This window comes from Vitis riparia, chromosome 18 (genome assembly GCF_004353265.1).
Source record: "Vitis riparia cultivar Riparia Gloire de Montpellier isolate 1030 chromosome 18, EGFV_Vit.rip_1.0, whole genome shotgun sequence".
Taxonomy (NCBI): Eukaryota; Viridiplantae; Streptophyta; class Magnoliopsida; order Vitales; family Vitaceae; genus Vitis; species Vitis riparia.
Genome location: NC_048448.1, coordinates 26,979,431 through 26,993,001, shown reverse-complemented (window position 1 = coordinate 26,993,001; position 13,571 = coordinate 26,979,431). Strand labels below are relative to the sequence as shown.

The 13,571-nt window shown below is 32.1% G+C and overlaps 1 protein-coding gene and 1 pseudogene across 1 annotated transcript; both read left to right on the top strand.

Moving 5' to 3' along the window:
• Positions 1-2,023: 2,023 nt before the first annotated feature.
• On the top strand, positions 2,024-4,656 carry LOC117905598 (annotated as a pseudogene).
• Positions 4,657-6,688: 2,032 nt separating this feature from the next.
• On the top strand, positions 6,689-12,155 carry LOC117905597 (disease resistance protein RPV1-like). The gene is made up of 2 exons (XM_034818486.1): positions 6,689-6,898; positions 11,437-12,155. The coding sequence occupies exons 1-2, from the start codon at positions 6,689-6,691 to the stop codon at positions 11,887-11,889; spliced, it is 663 nt and encodes a 220-aa protein (XP_034674377.1). The 3' UTR covers positions 11,890-12,155.
• The last annotated feature ends 1,416 nt before the right edge of the window (positions 12,156-13,571 follow it).

Sequence of the window (13,571 nt, the reverse complement as noted above, 5' to 3'; positions counted from 1 at the left end):
AGAATGCACTGTACTTCATTCCTACTTCTTGTAAATCAAACAGACAGCAAGAAAAAGAAAGAAAACACAGTGCATATTGGATCTAGACCACTTTCTTGGAAACCAAACAGAGCAGAAGAGGAAAGATAAAAACGTAGGTTTGAGAACGAGAAACCAAAGTACAAAAAAAATAAATAAATAAAGAACCTACTTTACTTCACTCCTGTTTCTTGTAAACCGAAGATATACCAAGAAAAAGAAAAACCCAAACAAAAACCAAGCAAAGGAAAGAAACTATGATCCATAAAACTAAACAGAACCGAAGAGGAAAGATCGAAACGGAGGTTTGAAAAAGAGAAGTCAAACGTAAATCAAGAACCCCTTTACTTCACCGTTGTGCCTGGTAAACCAAAGATAAACCAAGAAAAAGAGAGCAGAGAGTTCATTTTCCTTCACTTTCTTGGAAAACCAAACAGAAACTAAGAAAAAAGAAAGAAAACACAGCGCATATTAGACCTAGACCACTTTCTTGGAAACTAAACAGAGCAGGAGAGAAAAGATCAAAACGTGGGTTTGAAAAAGAGAAATCTAGCATAAATCAAGAACACGCTTTACTTTACTCCTACTTCTTTTAAACCAAAGATAAATCAAGAAAAAGGAAGAGACCTAGACCACTTTCTTGGAAACCAAATAGAGCCAGAGAATGCATGGAAGGATATGTATAGAAATGAGAGGCCAGGAAGGTAAGGCGGTGTCAGACTTAGAGCCAAAAACCATAATGAAAGAGAAGAACGGTCGTGTTTCTTGATCCTCCAGATCACCTCTTCCGCCTCTTTCTGTTTATGACATTGCGTTTATTGGGCTCTCAAAAAACAGACAACCCCTCTCTCCAAGTGATTGTCTCCCTTTTATAGTATGGGCTTTGGGCTTTGGTTTTTAGAAATTATTCAATCTATTAATTTAATGATAAAAATAGAGTTATATTCAATCTAGAGGCGAAATTCGCTCCCCATAAGTTACTTTCTTTGTACTTTAATTATATTTATTATCTCAAATTTTAACTTTGTTTTTCTATTGCATGATATTAATTAGTTGCTGAAAAAAATACCATTCATAACTGAAATAAAAAATCATAATATATTTTCCTTTTTCTTTTCAAAAGTTGAAAAACATATTATTATTATTATTATTTTATTAAATTTTATATTAGGCATTGCAAATAATGGGCATTCTATGATAGGCTTGCAAATAAAAAATTGTTTCTCCATTTTAATGACTTCACTTGTCCCTAATGGAGAGGTGTTTTCTTAACGAGATTTTGTTTTAACTAGAATTCATATTTTTGTCAAACATGAAACTCACACTGTTGGGTATTACAATTTCTAAGCATAGGGTCTTATTATGTGCTAATTGATGCCATGGAGAAAATCTTTTATGGCCTTGTTGACGAATACAAAGAACTAGTCTATGTCGTTCAAGCACATGACACCCCAATTACATTTGATGAGCTCCATGAAAAGCTCTTAAATTTTAAAGCATCTTTTCATATTAAGCAACCCGCATTAGATCACTTCCTTGCCCTTAAAATTGTAAGGTATAAATAAGCCAAATTTTTCATTATATGCATATATTTATTACTCAATTACAAAGATGACATTCTGAATTGTTTTATTTAATCTAATATTAATTAATTAGTTTTTTAAATATTAAATTATTCTTAAAAATTACAAGATTTATTAAAGAATTTAAAGTATTAATTATGTCTATTATTTTTTTATAATCGTTACATATATTTTTTGAGTTTTAAATTATTAAACTTATTAATAAATTCAATACAAAGTTCACTTTATTTGAAATGTATTTTCTCAAATGAAAAAAAAAATGGAATGACAATTTTGTAATTTACTTTATTTTTAAAAATTGTTTGTAAAGAATAATAACTAGGTATAATTTTTTAAAAACATTTTTATAGACCCCATGTGGGGCTGTGCTAGGATTGGAGTCAGCCACGTGTCGACTCTTAAGAGGTCTTCAGAGAATCAGGATGGGAGATGAAATGGGAGTTGGACAGGAGAATCAGAGGGGAGCGGATTTTCGGTTAGGAGATATTTTTGAGGGGTCATGGAGCTTTGAGAGGGGCGGCAGGCAGTTAGTGGAGAGAGGGTGGTGGCTGCAGAGAGTAGAGGGATATTTTTTGAGGATTTTGGGAGCTTTGGGTTGGGAGGGGATTCCGGGGAGCTGAGGAAAAGGCTGCTAGAGAGGATTTTTAGAGAGAAGCTAGAGGCAGGAGGGGGGTTCTCTAGCTGGAGTGACAACCAGGAGAGTGACTGGAGAGAAAAGGCAAAGGAAAGTTGAAACAGGGGAAAGAAAGGTTACAGAGGAAAATCAGAGGAGGAGAAAGAGGAGGGGGAAGAAGAAAAAGCAGAGGAAAGTTGCGTTGTGGATCATCAGGGAAGATCACCTTGAGCTCGGTACGTTTTCGATTCTTAATATCCCACTTCATTATCCGCTAATCTATGAATATCGTTTTGTGGTTTGCTGTGGACATCAAGGGCCACAGGATTATTTTGGTTGAATATGATTATCTATCTATACATGCTCTGTTTTGTTTTCCCCTTATACTCTCGATCTTTTCCCCTGCAATGGCGGGATTCTTCTTTTGGGTTTGAGTTTGATGTTTAATAGTTGTATTGAAGATCTCCCGTTTGTCCCACCAGTTTTGAGCTCATTCATTATTCATGAAATGGGGTTTTGCCTGAATATTTCTTGGATCTTATCATTTTTACTCTTGTTTTTAAGCAATTTCATCCTTCACACCTATCTGCCCTCATGGAACTAGTTGTGGAAAGTTTTGATCCCCATTTTACTACCTGAGACAAGCAGCACTGGTGGCTTTATGAGAGTAATGTTCCCCGGAAAGAGTGTTTCCAGGCTGAAGTTCCACGCCATGTTATTTCGATCTGAGTCTCATTATTAATCATCCCGATGTCGGCTGTTTTCTGTTCACCAAGTTTGATGTAGTTGGGGTTTGCTCAGGAAAAATGGAGAGTCTTGCTTTACAGCATAAGGATCTTGATGTCCACTGTCTTTGCCTATTTTCTAATATGGAAATACGAAGGTCTCTGCCAGAAAAGTCAGCCAACAGATGTTCTACTCAGACATAAGGGTATCGTGTTACAGCTATTCTTAGAAGGAGACGAAATAATGATCTAAAACAGAGCCATGCGAGGTGATCAGAAACTATAAAACGGGCTTTCACAAAGCGAAATTCCCTCTTGGTGATTTAAATGTGAGTTCTGGCTTCGGTCATATAGCTAGGGCACTCTTTCTGGTCATATGGATGTGAGAAAGCTTGCTTTCATAGGGTCAATTGGTGCCGAGGCAGTGTTGCTGTAATACCCATATTCGTATGCAAAATGATGAGTTTATGCTCTAAAACGTATAGTTGATGATCCTTTTAAGAAAGGAGTTGAATAAGGACCTTGTGTTAATCATCAGCAATTTCATCAGATCCTTGGTTACACAAAATCTGGTATTGAAGCTGGTGCAATTTTAGGAGTCAGAGGTGGGAAATTCGGTTCTAAAAGCTATTATATCCAATCCACCGACTTCTCAAATGTCCATGGTAATATGTTGATAGCAATAGAAAAGATTCTTATACCAGTGCAGTTCATTTTGAAATTCAAGGACCTGGATGAGGTGATCGGAAAGACAAACGCTGCTCACTATGGGCTAGCAGTTGAAGTCTTTGCCCAGAACCAATGCCAGCGCAGACATCCGTGTCGGAGCTTGGATTTCTCGGCTGAATGATGCGTAGCCGAGTATCCTCCAAATCGTACTGGGTGATTCTAGAGAGGTAAATACTCGTCAACAAACAGAGCAAGGAAACGAGAAAGAGAAGAGAAGAAGAAAATGGCGGCCGCCCTCTGTCTCTCTTCAATTCCAAAACCCACGCAAACCCTCTCCTTCTCTTTTTCTCACTCCAGTTTTTTTCAACCCCAAGTCTCTGGTTGTGGCTCGGAGCCAGACCCGAATCCGAACCCAGAAGCGTCTTACCTGTACCTGCTTGTTTGGTCTCGGCGTGCCGGAGCTTGTCGTCATCGCCGGCGTCGCAGCACTCGTTTTCGGCCCCAAGAAGTTGCCGGAGGTCGGCCGCAGCATTGGAAAGACTGCCAAAAGCTTTCAACAGGCAGCAAAGGAGTTTGAAACTGAGCTGAAAAAAAGAACCTGCTTCCGTCACAGAGGCCCCAGTGGAGACACCTGCAACATTAAGTGAAGAGAAGGAATGTTTGCCCTATTCAATACTCATTCCTTTAATTCCGACCATCGAAGTGATTATGAGGACTTTGTCAGAGACCTTTCAAAGCCATTCTCTCTACGTCTATCCTCCAGGGTTGATACTTATATGGCATCAACTATACAAGCTTTTGATGTTCCTTGGCCGACAATTCAAGCTACTGCCATTTACTTCTCAAACAGCATGCTATCTGTATCGGATGATCAACATATTTTGGCTCTATATTATACGTGGGTGTTTGGAATGTTGAAGCAACGGCTCAGGCAATGAATGAGGCAATTTCTATGGCACCTTCAGGACCCATTCTCCCTTTCTAGCCTGGCATGCATGGCCACCTTTGGTGGGCCACTCCGGAAACCCATGTGCCTCACCCCTATATTCCCATGCATTGTTTTCAAAAAATTGATTCTAATCATTTTCCACTAATCGTGCATCTTTACTTTATTTTTATTTTTATTTTTATTCATATTTTCATTTTTATTTTTTTCTATTATTATTATCATTATTAATATTTTCTCTTTCTCTCTTCTTTTCTTGACTTTAAATATTTTCTTTTTTAAATAATAATAATAATAATAAAAAATGATTGTCATCTTTATTTTTGGCAAACATTTTTTTTTATAAATCCTCATTGTTTTTTTAATAATTTCCTAATTTTCACATTTTTAATAAGCATGAATTAAATTTTATAATTCCGAATAATGGATTTATTGGAATAAATTGGGCTTTGGTGAGGGCCCCACATACGGGATTTTATGATTGGTTGATTCGATGGTCATAAATGATTTATTTATTCTGCTCTATGACATACATGAAATTATTCATTAATTGTGCACTAACCCCCTCTCTTGATAGCGCATTGATCGTTTGATGCCCCGCTCTCATTTCGGTCGTTCTTTATTGAGTGTTTTGATTCTCACATGTACATGATCACATTGAGTATTCATCGATTTCTTCATCAATTGCCATGTCAGCTTCATTTTATTAGTAGAGACCCGACTTTAGGGACTTAGAAGGGTGCTACGGTCTTTACCGTACCTTCTCGATAAGTAACCTGACCCTCGAGCTTGATCCGGCTTTTCACAGACCATCTTTTCCAAAATAAGAAGTCACACTTAGGCTTTCTTTCTTATTTTGTTTATCTTTTAAAAATAAAACAAAAGTAAGTGACGACTCCAAGTTATTTTCTTAATAAATAAAAATCATTTTTTAAATAAAAATCGAGCTCATCATCAAGTGGAAGCGCATGAACCAAAATGCGGGGTCCACAATTTTTTTTTTGAAAATCATGCACCGAAATAGATTGTTAATATTAAGCAGAAAAAACTCTCAAAAAAATTTTAAAAAATTATTTTAAGCCGTATGTACGAATATTATTGATTATTTATTTCTTTTTTCCCATTTTCATTCCCATTTTTATAACATTAAAATGGAAACAAATTGTTATTCCAACTTTACATTCCCATATGCATCCAAACACAAGAATTAGAATCACCAAATTCATTCCTATTCAAGAGGAAATAAAAATGGAAAAAAAATATTTATTCTCATTCATCATTCTTATATACCAAACACGACCTAAGATGGATATGAAACCCATTTTTTTATATATATTTATCAATCTATACAATTTATTATAGTTGGAAATAAAATTCAATTTTCTCATTTTGAGAAGCTGGAGATGGTAATAATAGTTTTTTATATTTAAGATTCCTCTCAAGCTTTACCATTATATAATAAGCAATTTAACTATTAGAAAATAATAATATATTTTCCTTTTTTCTTTTTCAAAAGTTGAAAAACATATTATTATTGTTATTATTATTATCAATATTTTTTTACATTTGAGGTTTCTTAAAAGTTTGGATAAATTAAAAAATGTAACCAGGACCAAGCCGGACTGTCGACCGAAGCCTGGTCTAGTTTGGCCTTTGAGTTGGAGTACACAATGAATCAGCCTTGAATCGGATAGACTAACAGTTGGACTAGTGAGTCAATGAACCAGTCTGTTGCATGGTTCAAAGTATCGACGAGTTGTATCCGCCTCAACCCCTTCCACGCCAAATCCGATACTCCATGCCATTCTAAGTAAAGACTCGGCCAAGAATCGATTAAACTCAGTTGATTTAGTTGAGATACTGAGTTAACTTGCGCAAATCATTCGAGTTACTAATTTTTTTTTTGAGTTAAACTCAATACAAACAAATGTCCTTCTAAATCATAGCAAAACAACACCCAAAATTGAGAAAAAAAAAACACCAAAATAACAACCATAACTGATAAATATTTTAAAAATAATGACTCTTCAAAGGAAAAAAATTTCATGAGAATCACGACCCATGATGAAGAAGATGACCCCAATGAAGTCATTGAAAAGTTTTTTAGTCCAAGCCGTGATTGTCTTTGAGGTGTATGAGAAGAGGAGGTGGAGGGCATTTCTTTGCTAGCCTCACCATAGGGTGGACTGCAACACCTTCGTGGACCCCTCCTCCTCCATTAGCGACGATCTTGGGTGTTGATCTCTTATCTCTCTACTTCATCTCCATAGTGTCGCCGACGTCGGCGTGGGAGTGGGTGTGGGTTGCAGAGGAAGCTCTCTTCTCTCTCTCTATTCATGGGTGGGTTGGCGGTGTTTGAGAATTGAAGATTTGAATGCAGGTCTAATGCACTATTTTATTGTTTTAAATGCCATTATCAACAATATATTTGTTGTTTTAAATGCTAGTATCAATAATATATATTATTTTATTGTTTCAATTTTTAAATGCGCAATGTGTGGTAAAAATCATCATATTTTATTTTATTTTTTAATTTGAGTTTGGTAATTGAAGAGTTTTTATTTTCAATTTCAATATTAAAAATTTATTGAACAATTTTAATTTTCATAATATTTTATTTTATTAATTTTTAAGTTTATTTAATTATATTTATTTGTTTTTAATATTTATTATAATTTTTATAATTTTTATTTATCTTATTTTACATATCATCTAATATCAAGCTGAGATGTCAAGACTGATGTGTCTCAGGGCCCTCCAAGTTAGTGACCGCGACCACAACTTTGAACCATGGTCTGTCAGTTCTAGGTTAGCCTTCTTTTTTCATCAACTAAAAGGTTGGTTCATGGGTGGAAGGTTGGCCCTTCACATACCAAGCCTAGCCCACCTAATGAGATCAGGAAAACAATGAGGAACCAAGGGTTTAAACCATGGACCTTTACATCATGTTTAGGTTATAACCACTTTGTTATTAATGATTATAATTTAAAAAATGCAAACTAAACCAAAATTAACATAATTATTTTAAAATTTTTAATATAACTAAATAATATAATATAAGTAAAATAAATTATGAATAAAAGAATTTTATTCTATTTAAATATATTTCTTTACATATGAATGCTATACAAATTTTATTTATAAAATTTAAAATATTAATACATTTATATTTATTCATGATTTAAAAAATGTATGTAAAACAAAAAGGTACAAGCTCAAAAAAATGTATGAAAAGGTAAAAAAAAAATTGAAATTTATCTTTTAAAAATGTGATAATATTTTCTTTCAATTTTAAATTTATATGCATATGTATTTGTATGGCTTGCAGTCTTATCTTGACACTTGTTGTTCGCCTAATTAGGTGTATAAAGTACTTCAACACTTGCAACCAAATTAGAAGGGGGTCCTACAAGAAATGGAGTTTGGAGGTATTTTAGGGTTACGATGTTCTAAACTTGATTGTAGTTTATGTCATTGATTGATTAAGAATTTTTGACACTTTTTCATGCATATTAAGTGTATGTAGTTTGGTGAAGTTAATTAACATTGGGAACATTGAATTTTTGAATAGATGTAAAAACTTTCATTGGTATAGATGCGTACCTAAGAATGACAATGAAATTGATTTTTTTAAAGACCCTTGTTGCCCTTGGACCAAGTTCAAGATAGGTTCGAATATGATTTTGTCTAATCTCACCCCATTTAATATAAATAAATGGCACAAGATTGAGATTGAGGTGATCTTTCTTAGACTCGTCTCATTGCCACCCTTATGTGTTATCTAAAAGTTCCATTTCTAAGGTCTTTCTACCTTTTTTTTAGATGGAAATAATGTGCAATATATTCCCTATTGCTATGGTTGAGTATGAACTAGTAAACATGGACTTCCTACGCCATCTTTATACTATAATAGCTACATACGTCGCTTATATCCACGAGAAATTCATGATGATTATCAAAAGATATATGTCTATGCACTTATGGGTATGCACAACTATGCTATAATATATAACATGGAACAATGGATTGTATAATAATATTTATAATTTACTAATCACATAATTATCATTATAAAATTTTACTTTGATAATGTATTATAATATATTTAGATGTGTTAATTAAATTACTGTTTTGTTAAATTATAGCTTTTCAAATTAAAATAAGAAGAAATATAACAATTACTTTTATAAATGTTTTAACTAAAAATAAATAATTTTAACACTTCACACATTTTGATATTAGTAAAAATAAACAATTTAGCAGTTAATAATGTTTAGACACTAATAAAAAAAAAGTCTAAACACTTAATGATATTAAACTATATTTAGATTTAAGTCAAATTCAAATATATTTAAATTTTAGATATAAATAAATAATTAAATATCACATTAATTTTTTTAATTTAATTTAATTTATTTTTTCAAAAGTAGAATGAAGGAGTTGTTGAAAGAAGTTATGTCATTTATTAATTAAGAGAGTGTATGATAAAACTTAATCCTTATGACTTAATTATTGAAAATAATTTTAAGATGAATTATTTTTATTTTTATTTTAGTAAAATCAACTTTTTTTTTTAATGTTATTATATTGATATATTTAAACTCGTTAATTTTTCTTAATATTTATCTTCATAAACTTAAGCTTGTTAAATATTTATATTAAAAAGTACTATTGTGAAGCTACAAAATAACTACAAAATATTTACTAAAAAAAAAAGAATTCTAAAAGTAAAGCGTGATTATCACCAAATATGAACAAAGATAATAAACAAATTTAGTATTTAGAATAAGTTAATTATTTTGATTTAATATTTAAATTTATTTTTAATTTTAAATGATGATAAATAATTATTTTATCAAACACTAAGTTAATTTACCACACACGTACACTAACTATGACTCATGGTTTTTGTTGTCATTCTTATCAAGAGGTCACATTAATTTAAACACCATTTGAATAATTTTTTATTTCTGTTAAGTAAGAATGAAAATATTGATTTTTACCGATGTATCATTAGTTGGAGTTTATAGTTATATAAAGAAATATCAATGAAAATTCTGAAATATATATGAGATGGAAATTGATAAAAACTCATGAAATGTTGGAAATAACTCAAAAAATGATAGAAAAAATAATAATATATATTGAAATTGTTTTAAGAAAAATTGATAAATGTATAATAAATTTTTAATATTAGACAATAATATACCGAATTGGGAAACATTAATAATAAAATGATAATGCATTAAGTTTAGATATATTGAAGGATATAAAAAAAATATATTGATATATATATATTTATATTTTTTATTTGAAAATGTTAATAATTTTATTTATAAATTTATATTTGTTCTATATTTAATCACTATATAAGATACATAATAAGATAATTAAAATTAACTTATTTATAATAATTTTATTTTAATTAATTTATAATTATTAGTCTATAAAAGATATTGTGAAAGACCCACACTCAAATCTTGATATTGTGTGTTTTTTTTAATAGCTTTAAGAAAATCCACATTGAAAAGGGAAAACAAAATAATGAATAATGAATTGCTATGTGACATCACTATTAGGTTGTTGTGCTTCACTTTAGCAGATGATGCATGGGCTATTTTAAATTATTTAATTTATATTAATGAAAAATAATAATTTATTAATTTTATGTATTTTTTTATTTTTCTTACATTTTTTTTTTTTTAATTTCCAAGAATGTAACATAGCCTAAATAAAGCTTTATGAAAACATATAGTTAATTGTAGAGAGCTTTTACAAAAAGATAAGTTTAATATAAAAGATAATATTTTCTAATTCCTTAAGCTCTTTTTCTTTTTCTTTGCCAGTCAAAGTTTCATCTAGTTATAATTTATCATATCATTAAAATAAATTATATTTTCCATTATTTTATAATAATCTCGTTTCTTAGTAAATAGTTTTTTTTTCTAAGTTTTGATTATCATACATGTTAAAGCAATATTTTTTGAAAATTAAACCAAATCAAGTGGTCTAATTGATCCAACCACCAAGTGACATTTCCGGTTCGATTTCTCCTTTTAAAAGGTTTATTTATTGGACCAATTTTGAACTCTTTGAACCAGTGATTGGATCGATGGAGTTGAACGGTTCTTCAAGAATCAAACGGTTAAATGTCCTTTTCTTTTTTGGCAAAATGGGCTAGATTCATCATTGTAGTGGCTAATTTAAAGAAAAATAAACAATTTTTTTTTATGTTAAAAATTATAAGAACAAAAAATAAATTACATATGTTATTTCAAAAAATAATATAAGTGAATATATATATATATAATATTGTAGAATACAATTTTTCTTTCATTTTCAATATATTTTTATATTTAAATATTATAGATGTTTTCTTTAATAAAATTTAAAATACTAATATATATCTATTTATATATATATAATGAAGAAATGAATGTTATTAATATTAAAACCTGTTTTGAAAACATTGTATTAAAGTTCGAGTTTGATTAAGGTACCAAGGTCAATTTTTCGGAAAACTTCCCTCCAATGTCCAAGCGACAGGTCGGAAAATTTTGAAAAAGAAGGTAAAACTACATAAAAAGTTGGATGTGAAGAACTTTCCCAACGATAAAGCTAAGCGGCCCAAACAAACTTGTTTTGTAAATTATAAAAAGCTGGCCTTTTGATTCCAAAGTAGTCTGACCACTTTACTGAAACTTCAATGGCAGCTCACAAGAAACTTCTGGGCACATGGTGATTTGCTATTTGCATGTCAAGCCATATATAATTTTCTTTATCTTCAGTACAGTTTCGTCTTTATTCATTCTGACTCACTTATAATTCTGTCCCACAATTAAGCTATGAATTTTCCAATTTAATGGCTTCTTTATCTTCTAGAAGTACGACGTGTTCCTGAGTTTCAGAGGGGAAGACACCGGCAAAAGCTTCACTGACCATCTTCATAGAGCTCTGTGTCAAAGAGGAGTCAAGACTTTCATGGATGACAAGCTCAGTAGAGGGCAAGAGATCTCTCCAGCACTTGTAAAAGCAATCGAAGAGTCCAGATTCTCCGTCATCGTTTTCTCTGAAAATTATGCTTCTTCAACATGGTGTCTGGAGGAACTTGTCAAGATTATTGACTGCACCAAAGTGATGGGACATGCAGCTTTACCAGTTTTCTACAATGTGGATCCCTCTCATGTGAGGAAACAGACATGGAGTTTTGCACAAGCATTTGCTAAGCATGAAGAGGTTTATAAGGAGCAGATGGAGAAAGTGATCAAGTGGAGAGTGGCTTTGACTGAAGCTGCCAATATTTCTGGATGGGATTCTCGAGATGGGTATTTTTAACTGCAATTTTTTTTTCCTTTGCCTTCTAGGTGTATGATGTCATGATGCTGAAACTTTAAAGCTTGCATAGCCATATAAAATTGGAAATCATAGGATGATCAATAGAGAGATTGATCCAAGATGATTGACTTAAACCCATGTATGGATTAAGTTGTATTTTGCTGCCTGTGACTGAATGATGTTTAGATGAACATGATCTCACATATGCAAGGAAATCTCTCCATGGCTGTGATCAAAATTATGAAGATGGAATAACTTGGATCCAATGCACCAACATATCGAGCTTTTCTCGACCCTCATCAAATTGTGATTTCAACCCACTTGACCATAATATCAATGACCCTTTCCCTCCTTTCTGCAGAAGGTGTTTGAAGCTACACATCGGTCGGTCCTTATCACATTGAGCAAGAATGTTATGACTACACTGTAAAACCGTTTACCTTATCTTGAGCATATTTGCCCTTAGTGTGCTTTATTCCATTGGTAAGTTGACCTTGGATTAGTGCTTTTTTCATCCTTTCCAACGACCCCTTGGCATGCTCTCTTTCATGCCTAAGTAGTGTGCCCCAACCCCATTGGATAGTCATGCTTTTAAAACCTTTTGGATGGTAATCCCTAATTTTTTCAACCATTTGGAAGAGAATTTTTGCCTGCCAATATGCTTAACTTGGAATTAGTAATCCTACTGTCAATCAATGCTATTGCAGTCTTAAACATGCATCCACTGGCTTTTCTAGTATTTCCATCCTGACCACTTCTGAGAAGTTCCTCACGCAGACTACTAGGAAGTGCGGCTCATGCTTGCTATTATAATCTAGTTTGATTGTCTGTCTGTCTAGATAGCAATACAGTTCTCTCTCTCTGTCTCTCTCTCTCTCTCTCACACACACACATACACACACACACTTACACTAGAAAAAATCTGAGATATAAGCTTGCCATATGACTTTTAAGTTGCCAAAAACAAGACTAAATCACTGATGATTTATCTAATTTTTCTTTTGTTTTTTTAATGGATCCTTGAATTCATTAAATGATTGTTTTTTTTTCCCTCAAAATTTGCAAGCATGAATCTATACTTATTGAGGAACTTGTCACAGATATATCTAATAAATTGATTGGTACATCCTTGAGCTATGCTGAAGGGCTGGTTGGAATGGATTCCCACATAAAGGCAATGGATTCACCGTTGTGTATTGGGTTGGATAATGTTCGAAGTGTAGGAATTTGGGGCATGGGTGGCATAGGTAAGATAACTATTGCTAGAGCTATTTATGAGAAAATTTACACTCAATTTGAAGGTTTTTGTTTTCTTGCAAATGTTAGAGAAGGATCACAAAAACGTGGTTTGGATAATTTACAAGTGGAACTTCTCTCAAATACATTGAAAGATGGAAATCTAAATGTAGGAATTTCCAATACAAGAATCAATTTTGTAAAGGATAGACTCCACTCTAAGAAGGTTCTTATTGTTCTTGATGATGTGGATAACTTGGAATAGTTAGAATATTTAGCAGGAAACCATGATTGGTTTGGTTCAGGAAGTAGAATTATTATAACTAGCAGGGAAAAGCATTTTCTTGTTACACATGGAGTCAACACAATTTATAAAGTTAGGGGATTAGAGGATAGTGAAGCTTTTCAACTCTTTTGTTAGTATGCCTTTAAACATAACCACCTTG

Bases quoted from the DNA above. Each gene is read 5' to 3' on its own strand.
- LOC117905597 (XM_034818486.1), top strand. From the start codon at position 6,689: ATGAGAAGAGGAGGTGGAGGGCATTTCTTTGCTAGCCTCACCATAGGG. The intron at 6,899-11,436 runs GTTGGCGGTGTT...TTTATCTTCTAG, and splicing joins CTCTCTCTATTCATGGGTGG to AAGTACGACGTGTTCCTGAG.